Here is a 21983-nt window from a genome sequence, read left to right as displayed (position 1 = left end):
CTTAGCTTTTGACTTTCATGATTTACAATCTCACTATTAGAGAATAATACTTGAGGATAAGTGGTAGTTAGTTGTTAGAATGTTCCTTGCCTTCTAACTGAATTAGTTAGAACTAATGTGTACCAAAAATAGGGCTAGGTTCATTCCTATTGTAAACTATAAGTAAATGCTAGGTTCAGATTGTAATTCTCAATTTTACAATTCAATAAAATAGAAATAGTGAAAGACAAAGTTCTTTTCTATTGCTCTCTCTTTCATTTCTTTCTTTAGTTTTATCTGCAACACTCCTCTTCTTCTTCAAATCTGCATTTGTTTACACCAGCACACCACAACCATCAATCTAATATATGTCACTATGACAAGATTAAGGACCCATAAGATTACTTTGATGCTTTCGAATCCTCCATGTTATTCCAAGAGGAATCAAACCTATAATGGGTAGAGTATTACTTCTAACTCTAAAACTTATGGCTATGAATTGATTCACCCACCTATAGTTTAATAGCAAATTGCAAATAGATTATGTATCAGGTTTACCATAAGCATATAAGAACCATAATCATCTTACACCTTGTTCAAAATTGAACAAGGTTCACAAAAGACCATTTGATACTATCCTGATCGACTCAACGAAGCGACGCTACAGATTAAAGGATTCAACCTTGTTATATCATTAAACTCACTAATCACCAGTTTACAACTAGAATGATTCAAAATAGAACTAGTCAAAAATCAAGTTGACAACATGGATGACCTATGAGCAATAATGCATAAGTTCATTAACCTAGAAAGAACTATGTACCCCTACCTCAAGCAATGGAAAAAGAACAACCTTATGGTGCAAAAGGTCATAGAAGGTGCATCCAAACTGAACTTAAAGGGTCGTTAAGAATAAAATATAATACCTCCACTACACTAAACACCTCCCAAGCTAGGATTCTATAAGAATAATATCATATATTTAATTCATGCCTTGTGTATGAATATTTTTTAGAGGCAAAAACCCACTCCAATATTCTTTACACCACAACAAGATTAAACTTCATCAATCAACTTAGCATACTCTAGTGGAAAAGAAGTACTTCATACAAAACATTGGTGTAGTAGTGTAAGGCTCCACTAGATTCTTAAGATTGATGATTCAATTCTGTAACTGACACTTGTTGAGAGAGACAACCACAAACTTTGAAAGAGATTAATTCATTACCAAAAAAGGTAAAAATACCCTTGCTAGTACAAAAAAGTATTACATACAAAAATGTCCACTAACACCACTCATTGAAGTTTCTGAATTGGGCCAGAAAGGCCCACAGTGTTTCAGGCCCATTCATAATTGAATCTTTTTAACTCCCGCTCAAATTCAAAACCCAGAAAAACAACGTTCAACTTTCACTTCACAATTCAGATCCTCTACCACCACTTTTCACCACCATGGACGATAACAACACGGATCGATTGATTCAGAAAATAGCTACGATCTTCGATGAGGCTCGAACCTCTTACGCCACTCACAATCGGAAGCTCAAGGAACTTTCCCTTCTCCGATCCAAATTCCTTTCAATTTCCCAATTCTTCTCTGCCTTCTCCCAAACCCTAACTCCTCTCTTCGACTTCCAGCGCCGCATCGCCTCTGCTGACCGAGTTGTATCCTTCGTCTCCGCCTTTGCTGCGGCACGTGACCCCGCTCGCGAATCTGATTCCGATGAGTTCCTTGAGCTTTTCCTCAAGTTCTTGCTTGTTGCTGCTGTGGCTGCTAACAAGACTGCTAGGTTCCGAGCTTGTCAGATTGTCTCTGAGGTAACGGATTTTTTGAATTTTGAACCGTTTTCGTTGTTATCATGGAATGAAAATTGTAGTCCAAAAGTTGGAAGTGAAATTAAGTTTCTCCAATTTGTTGTTTTGCTTCAATTAAAAGCAGTTGAGAAAATATTTTATTGTTAATGAACCTAGTATCTTTGGGTTAGCCTATTTTGTGTGTAAAATAGTATAAGTTTAATCTTAGGCTCGATTTTTTTGGGTGGAATTTCAATTAGGTACAGATCCTATCAGATTTTGTTAACTTAGTTGATAAACTTTGAATTTTTTTAATTGAGTGCTTCATAGACAGTTGGTGTTTGACTGTTTGTTAAGTTTCACTTAGGGTTTCAGGTTCCTTCAATTCAAATTTGAGGTTAACGATTCACTTAGGGATCTATATGAATATCTCCAAAATCGTCTAGCAATAATTTATTTACAAGTTTTCAATCACAGAGATCTTTGAAAAATGTAACATTTTCATAAAGACTAAGCAAATACAATTGCTACTTTGTTTTGATTTGATTAAAATTGGGTGATTTGTAGATAATATTGCGGCTTCCAGATGATGCAGAAGTGAGCAATGAGGTATGGGATGAGGTGATAGAATGCATGAAGTTGAGGATAGGGGACAAGATCCCTTTGGTGCGTACGTTGGCGATTAGGGCGCTTTCTCGCTTTGTGAATGACACTGTGAACAGTGACATACTTGCTTTGTACCTTGAGCAACTCCCTTTGGAGCAGAATGCGGTGAGTGTCATGAATATGCCTGTCAATCTTTTTCTGGTTTCCAGGGTTGTAAACTTTTAATAGATTATGTACACTAAATTTGCATTCATGTTGAAGGGGTTTGAGTTTCTTAATCATGTGGTCTTATCTCTTATGTTTGATCTCTCTGCTCATTTGTGTGGAAAAAAAAATCATTGGGAGGTTCATTACTAAGGTACCTCTAAATGCCTTGGGAAAGTTAGTCTTTCAGCTATTGGGTGGTAGGATAGTCTAAAAAACCACAAAATTGATTAGATTACATATAAATATAAATGCATCCAGGGGATTATTAGCATGTCCATGCATAGTAAGTTAGTAATATATGCCTACTGGAGGCTTGGCCATAAAAAAATTTTAGTACACTATTACTTCGAGGGTTGCTTATTTATTAGCAAAAAAACTGTATGTTGATATGTTAGTATGATCTAGTTTTTATTTATATTTATAGATGTAATTATCGAGTCTATGGTCTCATGGAGATATCTTTATGAATTATTTTGTGATCACATGTACATCTTAATGCTACATCCATATGCAGAGACATAGTATTCTCGTTATTAATTTTGGAAAAGGTTGCAGGATGTTCGTAAGATGATTGTGTTGTCTTTGCCTCCATCTACTGCAACTTCTCAAGTTATCATTGACTGCACTTTGGATGTGAGTGAATCTGTACGCAAAGCAGCATACCGTGTTCTAGCTAACAAATTTCCTCTTCATAGCTTAAGGTAAATCACGGTTAACGTGAAAGAATAACAATTCTACCCATATCCTCCCACCTAGCACTCCATTAACAACCCCCTCCCCTGGAAGGAAGTGATTCTAAGAGAAGTTAGGAGTTTCAAACTTTTTAAAAAGACTGTTAGATTGTTTGATTATTTTGAAATCAATAACATTTTCCCAATTCACCCCATCAAAACTAAGTACCAATTACCAAACAAAAATTATTCATTATTAAGTCAAACAATTTCATAAAAGTGTTTTTTGCCAAACCCAAACAATACGGATTACCATCAAATCGCTTATCAGCAAACATACCCAAATTTAAAATTGATTTTATTATATTCAATTAAAACAATACTTGATTATTGAAATAATCTGTTTTTGCAGCTAATCCACACTTAGAGTGTTGTAAGCTGAATGGTGCCAAGTTGTAAATCATTGAAATAATAAAACCAATGGTATAGATTTTTATAAAATACAAGCACATGGATAGTGATTATAAATCATGGATAATCTGATAACTACTGTCTTGCTTAACCATTAATGATTACTCAGCTTCTATTGTATTCTCTAAAGTGAACTTACAATTAGAGCATCTCTATCCTTTCTTCAATTATGAAATGAACAATACTTTCCATCTCCATAATCCATTGTGCCTATAACCTTGTGTCTTTTGAAACCTTTCACTTGTTGTCACCATTATTATAGTACTACATTGTATTTTGCGCAATTTTTGTCGTCTTTGTTGCATTATACTTTTTGTTTTTTTGGTTATTTGCAATTATTTAATTTTAGTGTCCTATAACTATAACAGCTTCAAATTAAGGACAATAGGACATTCTACTGTTGATATTGCAGTCTTCTCAAATATTCTTTTCAGAACTAATTCACATGCATCACTTTCTAACCTTTTCTGTTTTATTATCCTGGTTTCTGCAGTATTAAGCTGAGGACACTAATACTTCGCAGAGGACTTGCCGACCGATCTGCTGCTGTCTCAAAGGAATGTTTCAAACTGTTGAAAGATGAATGGCTTGTAAAGTGCTCTAATGGTAATCCTTTAGAGCTTCTCAAGTATCTTGATGTTGAAACCTATGAATCAGTGGGTGAGTCTGTCATGGAAGCGCTTCTAGAAGCTGATTTGGTAAAACTACAGAGTGGTGCTAGTATCCAGCAGTATATATCATCAAATGGTGACACAATAGAAGGTTAGCTAAGCATTTTTGCAGATGTAATTATTTTATTTATATCATTCAGTGTTGTTACATGATGCTTGACCCAATCCTTCAATGTAAAATTTCTAGACTGATATCTAATGTTTATTACGATGCTAATTATATTGCTAAATTTTTGTATGTAACATAGGATAGTTTATAAGCATAAGTTCAAATGTTTTACGATAAGATATAGAAATGGTTATGTGGATAAATGTCCCAAGTACTGCCTACATTTGTGCAACTGGCTGTTTTGTTATTACATTTTATTGATTGTCATTGGTTTCAGGGGACTCATTGCATTGCCAACCGAGCATTCAGCTAATGGAAGCAGAGGCTGCCCTTTATTGGAGAACTGTATGCAAGCATTTGCAGTCAGAAGCACATGTGAGTTAAAAAAGGATATATCCATCTTCCTCAAGATTTATCTTTATAACTTATAAGTGTATCCCAGGAAATGAGTGGAGGCATTTTTATGTAATTTCTGTTTATTGTAGATTAGATATGTGGAAAGCTGATTTCAGATGCCAATATACCATTGCAAAATACTAATTTGATGATTCTCCTGACATCTGACAGTTAGCCTTTAAGCCATAGTGCACTAAGATGATACTGAAGACTACTTAGCATTGAGACCTCTTCTGTTTCTAGCCCTATAAAGAATAAAGAGTTTATTGAACAAGGCCATAAAATAGCAAAGTTGCATTTGGTTCTAATCATGTGGTAGTTTCCTTTTAAATGGTCTATTAAGTCCTGTTTGAAAATTGCTGCTATTAATTATTGTGGGAAAGGATCAAGAATTTCTACAAACTTTAATTTCACTTGATTGTGTATCTACCCTCCTCCTTTCTATGTGCATCAGTAGGCATGCTTCAACCTCCAAATGATCTTTGTCATTGGAGAAATTTTTGTCATTTTTTCTTCTTTTCCAAAAGTGAAAAGCATAAGTTGTTGATTACTCATGTTAATAAATCTCATTTTGTTTTATTTAAAGTTTGCTGCATAACCATGCATATATCTACTGGTAGCTAAGATTTGCTATATTGAAACTATGAAATCAGAGTGCAAATTCAGGCTTGTTTCTTCTCCTGTTTATTTCCTTCTTATTGGAAACTAATTATTCAAGTACAATTACTAGAACTTCGTTATTTTTTTGCCAAATCTTCAAGTATAATGATTTGTACCCCAATAGGCCAAAGGCTCTGATGCTGCAGCTACAATGGGCACTGAAGCAGAAGTCTATGCATCAGAAGCATCAGATAAAAATGATCTTCTAGAAAAAATTCTTCCAGTAACAGTTAGTGATTACATAGAGTTGGTCAGAGCTCATATCAATGCTGGTAAGTATGTGTTTTGCCTGTTTAAGGCTAGTGGTAATGTTACACTTAACTCTTAAGTACATGCTTAAGTTGTCTAATTTAATTTCTGCAGGATCTAATCATCGCTTTGCATGCCGCCAGCTGCTATTACTTGGTGTCATGTTCGATTTTTCTGATGCCACAAATAGAAAGGCTGCTAGTGCATTTCTGCATGAGATGATGTGTACACCTCCTGAGCATGAGGTTGATAATGAAGGGAATGTGGTTATCATTGGAGATGGGTTAAGTTTTGGTTGTGACAATGATTGGGCTGAAGCAGTAGCCAGGTTGGCAAGGAAAGTCCATGCTACTCCTGGTGGATTTGAAGAAGTTATTCTTGCAATAATAGAAGAGCTAGCTCAACCTTGCAGGGAGAGAACAGCTGATTTTGTGCAGTGGATACACACGCTTTCCCTTACTGGCCTTTTGCTGAAAAATGCTAAGTCATTGCGACTTCTTCAGGGCAAGGCTATTGAACCAGATGAACTTCTCCAATCTTTACTACTTCCTGGGGTAACAAAGTTGTTTCATGTCTAACTATTGTTTAAAGTTAACTATATTTATTGACTAATAAGCCTGTGCAACCCTCCAATGATTTAGGTTTATTATGATATATGATGAATGTTTGAGCTAGTTTAACAACAGGAAATCATACTTGCATGTGATTTTTCATTTACATCACCTTCTTAACGTCAAAATCTGTCCAGGAACTGGACTGATCCCTTGCAATAATTAAAACAGAGTAAAAATGTAGAAAATTTTATATAATTTTACTGTAAAAATAAATGAACCTATGAGTCAATCCATTCTTGATAAGGGGAAGCACTCATTCATTTATTACATCCCTTTTCTTCAGAATATACTTAAGACTGAATGAACTATAATGTTAAATATTGATTTAAAGTTCACTAAATTTTATAGAACTCTAGGAAATTTTATGTGTTGTTGGAAGTCTAACTTAGAATGAAGTATGCCTTGCTATCTGGAAAACGGTTTGAGGGTCAAATCAGTCTATACTTGTAGATCTTGGTGGAGGGCATCGTTTATTAACTTTTAACTGGTGTGGACAATGAAATATGCAGGCCAAACATGCTCACTTGAATGTGCAAAGGATTGCTGTCAGATGCCTTGGTCTTTTTGGCCTTTTGGAGAGGAAACCGAGTGCGGAACTTTTGAAACAACTGAGGATTTCATATATCAAAGGGCCACATCCAATTAGTATAGAGGCCTGTAAAGCATTAATGGATCTTGGGATGTGGCATGATCCTCAAGAAGTTGACAGGGTGTTAAAGCACGATAATTCATGCCAAATCAACTGTGACAAGAAGAGTTTTAGTCCTGTGAACTTTTCTGAATCAGAAGGGGATTTAGATGTTGGACTGCTTGATCTCTTATATGGTGGCTTTGAAAAAGATGATTGGGCTAGTCCCTTGACTAGCAATGAGGATGAGTGTGTTTATGCTGTTCTTGGAGAGGGGTTTGCCAAAATTCTTCTCCTAAGTGAAAATTATCCAAGCATACCGGATTCATTACACCCTGTGCTTTTATCTAAGCTCATTTACTTGTACTTCAGTGACGCGTCCGAACATCTGCAGAGGTGGTATCCGTTCATCTACTTTCCTGCTCATCTATATTCTAGTCCTGCCCTATACTGATAGCTAACTGAGATTGACTCTTTTTGTCCAGGTTGAAGCAATGTTTGTCTGTCTTTTTTGAGCACTACTCATGTCTCTCAGCCAATCATAAGGCAATTATCACTTATATCATGCTTTATTTTCTTACATTATTCTTACTTCTTACCCTTTTACTGTACTTATTTAATACCATATCTATCGTCCTAATTATTTAATTTCTTTAAGTGCAGAGGTGCATAACCAAGACTTTCATTCCAGTAATGCGTTCAATGTGGCCAGGAATTTTTGGCAATCGTGGAGGTTCTCCTTTTATGGTGTCTCAGATGCGTAAACGAGCTGTTCAAGCTTCACGTTTTATGCTGCAGATGATGCAGGTTCCTTTATATGTTAAAGAGACTCAACTAGAGAGTGAAAATTCTAGTGTTGAACATCCACAAGTCATAGATAGTAGTGGTGAAGTTGCATTTGAGTGTGGTGAAGAGGGGCTTGCACTACGCTTAGCCATTGAGGTAACCACCCACAATTTGTAGTTAAAGATTTTGTGAAATTTGCTAACCTAGTATAATGTACCAAGGATGCACCTAACTAACTTAGTATGAATTGTATTGGGTATTAGTAACCCTTAGAATTCGCCTACCTTTCTGACAACTCGTTCTATGTGTGAAATTTCTAATGAAAGCTTACGCATAAGCTACAAGAAATTAGCAATGCCAAGTGAGCGTTGGTTTTAGCTGTGCTCATTGATGCTTGACATTCAATTCCCAGTGGTATTGAATTGGTGGATGTCACTTAGACATAAATATCACTGAATGAAATGGCCTGTATGAATTTCATATCAGATGGCTGGGAGTGAAAGTATTGCATGAATCATGATTCATATTTACCTAAAATGTTTTTAATTTTTGCATCTTACCCTCTACTTACTTTGTTAAGGTGGTAAGCTTTCATTCGAAGAAGACAGCTGCGGAGAAGGCATATGTGTCAGCATTATGTAAAACACTTGTGTTGCTTCATTTTCGCTTATCAGAACAACAGGCAATAAAATTGATGAGGAGGCTTTTGATACTCATGCTTGAACATGTATCTTCAGAGAAGGATCTTGTCAAAGAATTGAAGCACATGGCTGAACATCTCACGACAGTAGATAGGCAACTAAATCAGGAATTGTTACAAGATGATGTTAATCTCATTTTAGGTAATGCATTATTTTCTCCTAGAAAATGTCTAAAATGATAAAATGCCAAGGTCTTCGTTACTTTTTTGTCATCCGACAGTCTCAAATGGTGATTGGGGTTCGTAATGGCTCTAGTTATTGTTCTTATTATCTTGTGGGGTAAGTGGGTTGTTCAAGTCCAAAAAATGATCCAGATAAATTTAAATCAAATTGACATGAAGGCTCACTTATTCATTGTGACAATTGTTATACAATAGTTACATTTGAAAAGGGTATGCATAGTTACTGTTATGCCAAATTCAGTTATAGCCTTTTTCTGGATCCACCCAGAAATTATTATTCGGTGCTAACATGTTTGTTCTCCCTCTTTATCTATTTAAGGTAAGTTGGAAGTTGACTTCAACCTGGATTTGGATAATTCTGTCGCAATGCTGCCACAAACACCAGCTGCACCCCCAACCAGGCCTACACGTAGGAGAAGGGTTAGGATTGAGGAGGAAGATAGTTCTGATGAAGCTTCACCAGCTTCTGAAGTTCCTACCACCCATAATACCGTAAGATGTCGGTCAGAAAGAGCAAGCAAAACAGCAGCATTGAACAAGATGTCTGCTCGTAGATCACTGAAAACTGATGAAATTGATGAAACTGAAGACCAAGAGGAAGTAGACTCTGATGTAACTTCTGAAGATTATGATGGATCAGAATAATAGAGCTAAATGTATAGTTCACAAGATATATCTAGTGATGTTTACTTTGTTATTTCCTTAACCCATCTTTGTTGTTGTAGTGTTTGATTACTTATATTGAAGGATTTGTACAGAAGCGCCCATCAGTTCGCTTTTGCTCCTAAGTTTTAGGGTTATCAGTATTGTATTGAGTTGGAGTGAGTGAAATTCTTTTGTGTAGTAGTGACTCCATTGCCCATCTGAATCATTAGTGTATGATATCAGATGTTAATTTGTAAGTGTCTCAAATGATTTTTTGAGCAATTATGTACAACAACTAATTTAGGCTGGTTTTTTATATTTATGATCTTTGCTCCATAAAAGCTTGGCATGATATACTACTAATGCCCTCCTTATCTAGATAACTGAGTACAAAGTCTGCTGCTACTTTCATGTGCATCTGTTGGGTGGTGGCAATCTATAATATATTGGTAAATATGATCCAGTTTTAAAGTTTTTCCTGTAATTTAGTGAAAAGTCCAAAAAAAACCCTTTATGAGTAATAGTGTTTGCTGAGATGATTAGAATGTAATTGCAGTTTTAGGGTGCATTGTCTATTCTATTCATAAATAATCATAGGATATGAGTTCATACCTATTGTTACTAATGTATTTTGAGAATTGAAGTTGTTCTATCCTTAGTTATTTTAGCTTGTTTAGACTATAATATGTTGTGAACATTCAGTTTTGTCCCACTTGTTCATAAAATAAAATAAAAATATATAATTTCAAAACAAAAAAATAATAAATTTGAAAACAGCATATTGTTTATGTATCTTGATACCAATTTTTATCTTCTCGATTCTTAACCAGCACTTAAAACCTTTGGGTCATTTATCAATTTCATTTCAATTAATACAATAAATATTACTTTTTAAGAAATATAAATATTCAATGTTACAAAAAAAACAAAAGGATATGACCTTCCTATACTAGAAACTTATTATTGCTCTACAAGCCGTCATTGAGGAAACCGTACACATAAAAAATAGGAATATAACAATGTGTGTTGGGAATGGAAGAGAACAGAATATGGAATGACTCCTGCTCTAAAAAATGACAGCAGCTTTCTCTCATTCTCTCTTAGGTGGGTTTTTATTATGGCTATTATGATTTGTTAATTCACTCCTTAAAATATATCTCCCATTCATTGGCCATTTAAATGACATAAAGGGCCATTAAGGTCCATTCAACATAAAACATCTCAAGCAACATGTGAAAAAGGGAGGAGAAGAAAAGAAACACATAGAGAGGTAAAAAGATAAGGGCTCATGTTAGAAAGACATCCATAGTCAAACCCTCATTACCATGTTTTGTGTTCCTCCTTCAACCTTCAATACCCTGAACTTTCATGATTTCATAGCCCCCAACATTCATATCTACATTCTACATCTAGATTCCTAGTTTCTTAAGATAAAGAAGATAAATAAGAGTGGAGGAAATATATGATAAGACTGCTTCATAACAAAGTGGTGCGATTCAAACTGAAATATAGAAGAGGTGTTGAACTTCAAACTGTGTGCAAAGGTAGTATTCTAATCTGTCTATGGTTCCTTCGCGTTGTACTTGGTAGTGGTCTTCATTTGAGTAGATGTTCATGTTATCTCACAATAACAAAACTAATATCTTCAATGTTCAAGTCACCCATTTTGATGGTACAAATAATCCCAATGCATTTGCATTCCACCACTCACCATCATATTACTGGTGTGATACCACTGAATTATAAAGCATCCATTCAGTTGTTAATTTTGATGCATCTTATAGTAGTGCTGCTATATAACATGCTAGCCTACCTCTATTGCATTAGCACCACGTCCCTACTACGTGTATTCCAAAAAAACTTTGAAACTCTAAATGCTAAAGTTCATAATTTCCTACACTCTTCACCATCAAACAATCATTCTCAAATTTGCTTTCTCCCTCATCAACCCAAGTCAAATTCTCCATTTGCTGAAAATCCATAACTCAATCTTGAGAAAGACCCAAACTTTATTTCGTAAACCATTATCCTCCCACAACATTGTACTTGACGAAAAAAAGTCATCAAATGAAGTTGTTTTGTCATAAAGGCTACATACGGAAATCTCCAAGTATTCGGTTTCATTCAGTGATCGATATGACTTTTGTTAATGATGAAACTAGAATAGTTGTGCTAAACAGATTTGGTATTCTTTCAAATTAGCTTGTTCAGCCTTAGCAAGGTACATACTTTTAGCATGTTATATTATTTTTACACTATGCCATATACAAAATACAATGCTATGTAAATCTCACTGCATGTAGTATTTTGCAACAACAATATTTAATAACGTTTAAATGAGTCATAACCAAATCACTAGGATATTTTATAGTAAATTATTTTTATAGAATTTTTTGTAGTAAGGTCATAGTTCGAATCATCCCTAACTTCTCTGGAAATGAGAAGAAAATCTACGACCAACATCGTTTCTTAGCTATTAATTTTATATAAATAATTCAAAACTATCTTATCACCTGATTAATAATGAAATTTTTATAGTAGGTTATTTTTTGAGTCGTCTCTAACTTCTCTTCTCCGAAAATGGGAAGAAATTTCATAGAAGATATAATTAAAAACTATTTTATCACCTAAATAAATATGGAACTTTTATAGTAAGATCATGGTTCGAGTCGTCTCTAACTTCTCTGAAAAAATGAAGAAGGTCTACGACCAACACCATATCTAAGTTATTAGTTCCAGCAATCATATATTATAAACATTTTCAAATCAAGTCCACACAATCTATTGATATTTTCCAAATCAACCAAGCTAGCCAATCATTTTCAAACCAGAACTACGTAATCTTGATTTCCCTATTGCATCTAAGGATATGTATGAGCAAGATAAACTCTTGTCTGACACAAAAATAAAAAATAAAATATTTTGTTTTAACAATTAGTTTTTTAATAAAATTTTCAAGGGTATAAAAGTCCATGTAATTAGTGAGGTGTTACTTTAATACGGGCGGACAGGGTGCTAATACATTCCCCGATTCGTAATCGACTCCCGAGCTTAGAACTCTTGTTCAAAAGACCATTTTATCCAATTCAGGCATAAAGAGAGTTTTCTACGTTTTAACTGCAAACAACGTAGTGGCAACTCCAAATCAATTGGGATAGGTATAAATCGAGTTCGTCTCTCCCTAAATTATAGAGTCAGTCTTCCAACCAAAAATCGGGTCGCAACTCCTGTTTACTATTGTTGACTCCTTGATTTACCACTTCCAAGGGATCCTACACTCAAGGGTGTAAAATTAATGTCATCGTGAGACAATTATTTTTACCCTCATGGTTCATTTTGCTATTTACATGGGGTTATATTGGATGAACAAGTGTTCTAGTTTGTCTAGTGTGCTTTTCCCAATTCTAAATTCTTCCAATTCAGAGGATAGGATGTTTTTTGGTCACTATAGTAAGTTCAGATATAGTGGAATTAGTTCTATTGGGCCCAAAACCAATTCGATTAGAAACCTCACTGAATACTCTTGGGATTGGCTTAATAGAATTTTGGGTTTCAAAAAACAGAAAAATTAATCACCAAAGCCATGGGAAGTATATCCAGTCCTATCCCATTATGTATCTAGGATAGCACGAGTGATATATCCACTTCACGAATACAAATTTTATTATAAAACACATTTACTGGCCGAAGAAGTCAAGCTACTGAATATAATACTATTCATTGCATGTTTAGATAAAGCATATGACATGGTACAGCACCCCAAAAAAGAAACATATGACATGGTAGTAATTGTTGGACTTCACAAGAGACCATGTTACCGATTATTGTGGAATACAATAGTGTGAGAAAATTAATCGGTGGTGTAATTAAATCCAAGTATGGATCCAAGACAAATCTTTAATTATTTGAGAAAATTTATGATACTCTGCCATCATCCAAAGTCTAATTTATTGCAAGCCTAATGGTGAATGGACCGAATTAAACCCCCCTGCGTAATGATGTAATTTCCCGGAAAATTTACGTGGGTAGTGTAGTTTGACTATACTATCTCACGTTTGGGGTATGTTTTGAAAAAATTACGGATTTGGTGTATTTTTTTGTGGATCTCGTGGATGGTATCCACGATTTCACCAAAGTCATGGATGGAAAATGCGATTTCCCACCAATGTCGTGGACCCTATCCACGATTTTCTTACACCGTGTCAGACTCCTATAAGTCGTGCACCAGGGACACGAGTTTCATGGCAATCTCGTGGACCTCGTACACGAGTTCCATGTTGTTCACGTAGATCCTGTACACAAGATCCAAGTCGTGTCTTGGATCCACGACATCCGACCAATATATAAACCTCCGTCCCGGCTAAAACCACACTGAAGGAAAAAACGTATGAGAAATCTTTAGGGTAATTTGTAATTGAAGAACTGTGATTATTGAAGGTAACTAAAAATGGTTTATATTTTTTTCCAGTTCATTTACTTTTGTTAATTTTATTTAATGTTACTGTATGTTTAAATGTAAACATCGTTTGTTTATATTTTGTTGTATGTTATATGTAGATGGCAATTATTAGAGATATTGTTAGTGATTTTAGTGACGAGAAGGACATTGAGTTATGTGATGATGATGTTGATGATGATGTTCGGATTACCACTAGTGAACCGGTTATCATAACATATGATACTCCTTCATCTTTTTTCGTTAGCATTAATTATCAGTCTGGACAAGATTTTTCATATAGAAGTACTCACATAAGTACTGATGTGGATAATGATCTTTTTGTTGGTATGCAATTTGAATCAAAGGAAGCAACAATAAATGCTGTAAAACAATTTCATATTAGGATTATGTTGATTACCATGTGGATGAGTCTAGGCCATATAAATATGTTGAAAATGTAAATATTATAGTGTTGGGTGTGAATGGAGACTTCAGACATCAAAAGTGTGAAGCGTGATATTTGGGAGATTAGAAAAATTAGTGGAAGACACACTTGTGTATCCACTAATATTTCTCAAGATCACACGAAATTGAACTCATCTTTCATCGCAAACTACATAGTTAAACTAGTATAAGAAGATCTTGGTATACCAATTAAAGCATTAGTTAAAGAAGTAGTCACTCATTTTGGTTATACGGTGACATATAGGAAGACTTGGACTACTAAACAAATAGCAATGTCCCAAATTTATGGGGATTGGGGGGGATCATACAAGAAGTTACCTCGTTGGTTGAATGTTATCCAATATTATGCACTAGGTACAATTGTAAGATATTCATCATCTAACCATGAAGAACATAATACTTTAATTCTTGATAGGGTATTTTGGGCTTTCAATCCATGCATTTAAGGATTTGGTTTTTTCAAACCAATCCTTCAAGTGGATGGCACATTTTTTACTGGAAAATATGCTGGAACATTGCTAATAGCTAGTTCGCAAGATGGTAATAAACGTATATTTCCAGTAGCATTTGCCATTTTGGAAGGAGAGACCAAACAAGCATGGGAATGGTTATTCTATAATCTTCGGACATTTGTTACCCCACAACCAAATATTTGTATAATATCATATAGGGGTACAAGTTTGTTGGGTGCATTACGTACTGAGCTCCCACAATGGTGTGATGGTCAATCTGTATATTATATTCGTCATGTTGCTAGCAATTTTAACAAGGAGTTCCGAGATAATGATATGAAAGAAAAAGTCATTGAAATTGGTATGTATTGAAATGAATCTAATTTATGTTAAATTGTTTGTTTATGTGATTTATGTTAATAATAATGAACTTGTTGTAGGATATGAATTGATGTGGCCTCGATTCGAGCGAATGTTTGCTCTATTGTGTCAAAAAAACTTGAGGGCAACATCTTGGTTAGATAAGATCCCAAAAGAAAAATGGACGCAATCATATGATGATGGGAGACGGTACGACCATATGATGACGAACTTGGCAGAATGTGTGAATGTTGTTCTCAAAGGAGCAAGAACCTTGTCAATTATTGCACTTGTTAAATTGTATTGACATATTCTAACATTCTAATTTTTTCCACTTTTTTCAGTACAATTTTATCAAAAGGATTCGGGATAGGTGTGCTCCTACAAATGTGTTTCCAAATCTGTTGCAATCATTGAATGACGTCTACCTAAACTGCAATGAGATGATGGAAGCGTTTGCTCAACTACTTCCAGCCGCCTTCTCCTCAAGTACTTCTCAAGCTCCTCCCACACAACAGTTTCAAATGCCTATTGCACCTAGCTTTCAGCAACATTATGAGAGTCAAACTCAGACAGATACTTTATCCACAGGAATACACTCAAACTCCCGCTACTCAGCAACAACAACAACAATAATAACCCTTTGGGTTTGACGGTTACGAAGCAATGGGTGACTACTCATTCTCTCACTTAGCATCTTCTTCGCAATTTCAAGGAATGTCATCAATGTTTAGCACTCCTTCAAATACTCCATTGTCAGCATTCAACTCTCAACAATATTATCAACCGACATTGCCTTCACAACCAAACGAAGACGGTGAAGATGATGACGATGATGAAGACGAAGATGAGGAGCAACCACAACTAGTTAGAGGTGGAAGACAACATCAATCACAACAACAACAAATAAGAGTCCAACCACCTCGAAGGAGGAATACACCTGAATGTGGAACATCATCTCATAGACGCCATTAGGAATTTCTATTCTTGTTCTGTTTTCTTTAATATAATCATTTTAAAATTCCTACTACAATTATCAATATCATTTCTATGAAATTTTCTTATTATTTCAATTTATGCATTTAAAATATCTATTAAATTTAAAAAAAAAAACATTATCCAAATTCCATAAAAATAACACTTTAATAAAATTATCATATTCAATTAAATTTTACAAATTTAATTTAAAGATATTATTTTTATACACTAAAAATCATAAAACAATAAAAACAAATTTAAATTTCGTGTAAAGGGAATTTCAAAAATCACCATATCTCATCTAATCTCGTGAATGGGGTACACGACTATGGAAGTTGTGCATGCCATACACAATTTCACTTCAGGAGAGAGAGTCTGCATGGAAATCGTGGATGAGGTCCACGACATTGGTGGAAAATCATATTTCCTATCCACGACTTTGGTGAAATCGTGGATACCATCCACGAGATCCACAAAAATATTAATGTCATTATGTTGTTGTTGTAGCGTATGGCTCATAGCAATAAAGTGAAACATGATCTGACCAAGTGGAGAGAAATGATCGTATTCTCAAATCTTGCCAAGACGTAAACTTTTAGAAAAGCCCACAGTCTAGGCATAGTGGCAACCATGATCGTAGATCTGGGCGTGGTGGCAACCTCGATCATGGAGCAATACTATCAATGAGAAGCAACGATTTGTGGCTTGGCCATGTCTAGGACCACAGGGCGACACAAACAAATGATTGAATTTATTTTAGAGAAAAAAATGTATACACTGATAGTGTATGAGTTTTTTTACATTGTCACTTCATCATCTATCATTCATTTCTAATTATGTTTGACTTTTCAGAAAAAGTAATTTAAATGAAGGGTGAATGATGCATTGATTGTGCATAATTCTTTACACTGTTAGTACATTAATATTACACTCTTTATTTTATATGCTTGAAGGTTTATGTATTGAGTTGGAGTAGAATGTTATATACAAATGCATTCTTGAATCGTAAAAGCTGAATTGAATTGATAGTCATAATCTTAAAATAATATTGAATGTTGCTCAATATTTTGGGGACGTAAATACAATTAATCAAACATCATTAGCAAATTCTTGTGTTTTGTCAATTATTATATGTTCTTCTGTTTTCTTCACTCTTTTACCTCATTGATGGTTACCAAGGGTGCTATTATAAAACAATCGGTATCAAAGCCACTACTAGTATAAGATGACCATTAACTTGGGCGCCAATTTTTTGGTGAAGAAAATTGATGGAATGATAATGTCAGATTATGGTGTAGGATGATTAAGGATGTGTTGGTTGAATAAGATCTATCGAAAGTACTGTACAAGAATAAACTAACATAAATGGGTCAATTATATTAGGATGTTGAAGGAACATGCTATGAAAATCACACAACTCTATATGTCTCACGAGGTAATCTATCACATCATGGATATAATGTCTCTTATGTTCATATGTATCTTAGATATTAGATAACTAATTCTTATCAAGGTCTCTTGTGAACAATTTATATTCAAAGTAGAGACTTTATGCCCTAAAGATATATCTGAGTTTTGATTTACAACATGTCAACATCTTCAATCATATAATTGCATATTTACACAAATTTGATGTGAAGGTGGACAACAAGGATAAATCAGTAATGTTGTTGTACTCCTTGCCTAGTTCATACAAAATCACTAACAAAACTATCATACTGGAAGTATTCTATCAATTTGGATGAGATCACCATTATACTTTTATCTCACTATCAATAGAAACAAAATTCATTGGAAGAGTCATGAGACAATGGTCTATATCTGGAAAGGGTTTAATGAGGTGGAAGGACAATAGTCAAAACATATTCTACAAAGGAAAATGATCAATATCCTAGGGCAGACATACAACATAGTGCTTTAGGTGCAAACAAACTGTGCATCATAGAAGAGAGTATCCTAACATGCACGTAGAGCTGGACATGGAACCAAGTGGAGTATTAGACTTTGAAATATGTTCTGGCAATTTTTTTCTCGTTATCGAAGGGGATGATCTTCATATGGAGGAAGTCCCATGAAGGAGCTGATAAAAAGAGTTATTAGTGAGGCAAACTATTCGCTAAGGTGAAAATTGTTGCTTAGATTTTACTATGGAACAAGATATTCACCAATATGAAGATTGTTATATATGGCTCATAGTAAGGAAGTGAAACACGGTATGACCATGTGAGGAGACATGTATTCTCAAAGCCTCGTAAGACTTAAATTTCTAGAAGAGTCCATGAAATGGGCATAGTGGCAGCTATCATCATGGAGTAGTACAATCAATGGCGCACAATGATCCATGACCTGATCATGTTTATATATTTGCATGTATTATTTATTAGACAAACACGTCAAATCCAACCACCAAACTCCCACTGAACCAGTCAAGCACACAACCAATTCATCAAGCCAAGAAAACACAAGCATAACAGCAATCAATACTCAAAGAACTTCAGCAGGCAATACTCATAATACAAAACACACAAGCATCAAAGTCACCAATATCAAGCAACATAATACATCAAAGGCTCCATTACTTCGAGAACAAGTTACCTGAATTAACTGTTAGGAAAAGTCTTCTCTATTTTGTTTTTTATTGTTAAGTTTGTTATGTTAGTTACAATTTGTTTAAACCTTGTTAATTAGTCTTGTTAGTTTAGTATAAATAGGATATAGCTCCTTCTATTGGAAATCAAGAAAGTCATTCATGCTTTATCAATAATAAGAGAGGTATTATTCATAAGAGTGTTCTCATTCATATTCTTCTTCATTTGCATTTTTGTTATTATGCAGTGTGAAAGATGAACTCAATTGATAATTATTATAATATCTAATTGGTAGTTGCTCGATAGTCCAACATCTTTGTGTTTTGTCTCTTATTCTATCTTTATTTTTATTTCTTTTATTTGATTGCTTTTTATGAAGGATGTTGATACACAATATATTTTGGATGATTTAGATTTATTCACTATCTTAATAATTTAGATATATTTACAAGGTTACAAAAGTTGGCAAATAAAGCTTCAAAAGATGTTTACTACTAGTGGTAGATGTCATGGAGAGCACAACATCCAAATGCCATAAAGAGGGAAAGGAAGCTTTGCCATCCCAGCCATTTCTTTGTGGACACCATGCACATCATTGGGGGAACCTGTATTGATAATCCAGTTTGTACATGCACTTAAAAAGTATAAGGTTTAAAAGAGAAAGGCAAGTTTTACAAAGACAAATTATTGCATAAATAAATGAAAGAAAATGAAGCCTCTCTTATTATTAAAATGGACATTATCTTACAATTATTTTAACTGTGGGAGTGGGCTTTGACCTCTACTTAAGTCTTTTTTAAATGGATAATTAGCCTCTTACATAATTTGTGGTCCTCTTGAGTTTTGAATGCAAACAAATGGCAAATGATGACTTTAAAATCATCTTATAAATGTATTTTATTCCCAAACATTATTTTATCTTCATTTCTTTTCAAAATTCAACTCACAAATGAATCCAAAGTGATACTCCATTTTTTGGGTACATTATATAACATTTTAAAGTTCATTAGAAATAATCAAAGCCAAAGGAATATAGTTTTATTATTTTGTTGCTGTAATATTTAATTTTGTGAACAATGGGGACCAAAGACCTAATTTTTTTATTGTGGAAGGTCGTTCAAATTAAAAAAACTAAAAGATAATATATGTCTATGAGATATCAACAGCTTAACATGACTTGACCTACAAATACGCATATGCTGCAACTTTCAAGTGAGGCATGAAATCTAACATACACATGGGTTGCTATAACACTAACACTTTGGTGTGTCATTCATTGACTAGGTATAAATTGTAGTAACTAAAAGCATTGCTTCTATACTAATTTTTTGAGCTTGTCGGGGAACTCATTAATTGCATAGAAATTTTATAATGGTGCTGTCTCACTGGAAATTATAGTTGCATTCTATCTATATTAATCTATATTCTATATTTTACATTTTATAGGTTAACACGTACAATACCAATTTTATACTTTTAAAGACATTTAAAGTGATGAACATGGTCAACATTATGAATCATTGATAATGTAAAGTGTCAAGATTTTTACAACGTTGCCTTAGGTGTGTGATTATTATAAGAGTGTAAATAATATTTTCATATTTATTAACCAGTGCGCGATTAAAAAGGGTTAAGAAATAATGGATAATCGTGATTTATGTTTTCCTGCATGAACAAGGAACACAGCGTGACTGCAAAGGATCTCATAGAATGCTTAAGAAAGTCTTTGAAGAAGTTAATATGATATGAATAAATAGTTTTCAAGGCATATTCATACGTCAATGATGTGCATAAATAAAATATTGCAATGTTTATTGATATTTGAACCTACAAATCTCAGAAATTTAATACTACTTCTTGTTACAGAGGAGAATACAAGAATTGAGAATGATCAAGGAACATCTAACAATTTTTATCGTTACTTTTTCACCACTAATGAGGGAGAAATTATAATATGGTACTCCACTCATATGTTATGAGCGAGACTCAAATCCTTAATTTCATTTATTTAATTTTTATACATCAAATCATTCACTTCATTCTTACATTCATTCATATTAACCCCGCCTTATAACTCTTGGACTAATATTATTAAATAAAATCACATCTTTGAATTTTTTGGATATCCAGATAAACCAAACAATTAAATGTTTGATTCTTAGGAGTAATCGCTTATTGTAATGAAAGTCATGCATTCAGAAAGGGGTTAGGTCATTATTCATGGATGAGATGATATTCTTGAATATACCAAAAAAATATCTATATTGTACATTTTATAGTTGAATCTGGAAATTTTAAAGGAAATAGTTAGCTATATTAAGTAAATATGCCATCAATAGAAAACGATCCAGCTGCCCCTAAGATTAAAGAAATTATGTAGTAGATTAGAAACCTTCAATATGAAAGAAAGTCATATTAACAATTGTAAAATGTGTATATTTTCCACATTTTCCTTTTAAGCCTCAGCTCATTAGCCATTATAAAAGAAAAAAGGTCTCAAAGTATTTGGTAAATGCAATAAGAATTGTTTGAACCTACAAAGTCATCCTTTGCTTTAAATATCAATAGGTAACTTGGGAACCATACATATAAGCCAACCTAATTTTCTTCCTTTTTCTTTTTATGGTGGAATCCACCTACACTATGATAAAACCATCTAATACAAATTTGTCAATATAAACTCAGGATGAAACTTCATGCAATGATAAAAAAATTATCTTGTAACACCAAGGACATGAGTTGAGAATCTATCTTATAACTCATAAATTAAATAGACTAACTCATTAGTAAAATAGTTTTTTATGAGTAAATTTTTTATTAAGAGATAAGAGTATTTACAAGGAAATATTGACAAACAAACAACATGCTAACCTTACGAACAAAACCAAAACAATAGAAGTGCAACATGATAAGGAAACCCATAAAATAAAATAAAAAATTATAGGATGAGAAATTCATTTAAACCAAGACATATTGCTTTCATTTCTGCTCTAATAAAATGCTTCTAAATATACCATGGAACATTTCTCACATTATATGTTTACTTTTCTGTACATACATATATAGCACCAATCAAGTATCTGCTTCAGTAAAATAATAAAAGAAGCAGCTCTTCTAAGTTGAACAAAAATAAATGTTTTTGTATAGTGCGCAAGTGAATCAAGAAGTAGGTAAATACGTACATCAGAATCATCACCAACAAAAATTAGGTACGAGAAACTGGTCCAGGAATTTATTTTGTTTGAACATGTGAATCCTATCAAAGATCCTATGTTAGGTTATAACAAAACCCATGTCTACAACACTCCCAATTAATTGTAAGGTTTGTGGTGT

General features: G+C 33.8%; 1 protein-coding gene across 2 annotated transcripts; it reads left to right on the top strand.

The window, feature by feature from the left end:
* Positions 1380–21983, top strand: LOC109345132 (condensin complex subunit 3). Of its 2 annotated transcripts, XR_002107391.1 has the most exons (13): positions 1380–1797; positions 2341–2544; positions 3142–3287; positions 4222–4490; positions 4786–4883; positions 5689–5836; positions 5928–6367; positions 6937–7451; positions 7541–7601; positions 7719–7997; positions 8422–8683; positions 9044–9570; positions 21973–21983. XR_002107391.1 is itself a non-coding variant. In XM_019583945.1 (12 exons), the coding sequence occupies exons 1-12, from the start codon at positions 1432–1434 to the stop codon at positions 9367–9369; spliced, it is 3114 nt and encodes a 1037-aa protein (XP_019439490.1). In that variant the 5' UTR covers positions 1380–1431; the 3' UTR covers positions 9370–9713. The 2 variants fall into 2 exon arrangements, 1 of the variants encoding a protein (XP_019439490.1); XM_019583945.1 differs by lacking the exon at positions 21973–21983 and having other exon boundaries at positions 9044–9713.

The sequence above is a fragment of the Lupinus angustifolius genome, chromosome LG04, assembly GCF_001865875.1.
Source record: "Lupinus angustifolius cultivar Tanjil chromosome LG04, LupAngTanjil_v1.0, whole genome shotgun sequence".
NCBI lineage: Eukaryota > Viridiplantae > Streptophyta > Magnoliopsida > Fabales > Fabaceae > Lupinus > Lupinus angustifolius.
This window is presented reverse-complemented; position numbering and strand designations above follow the sequence as displayed.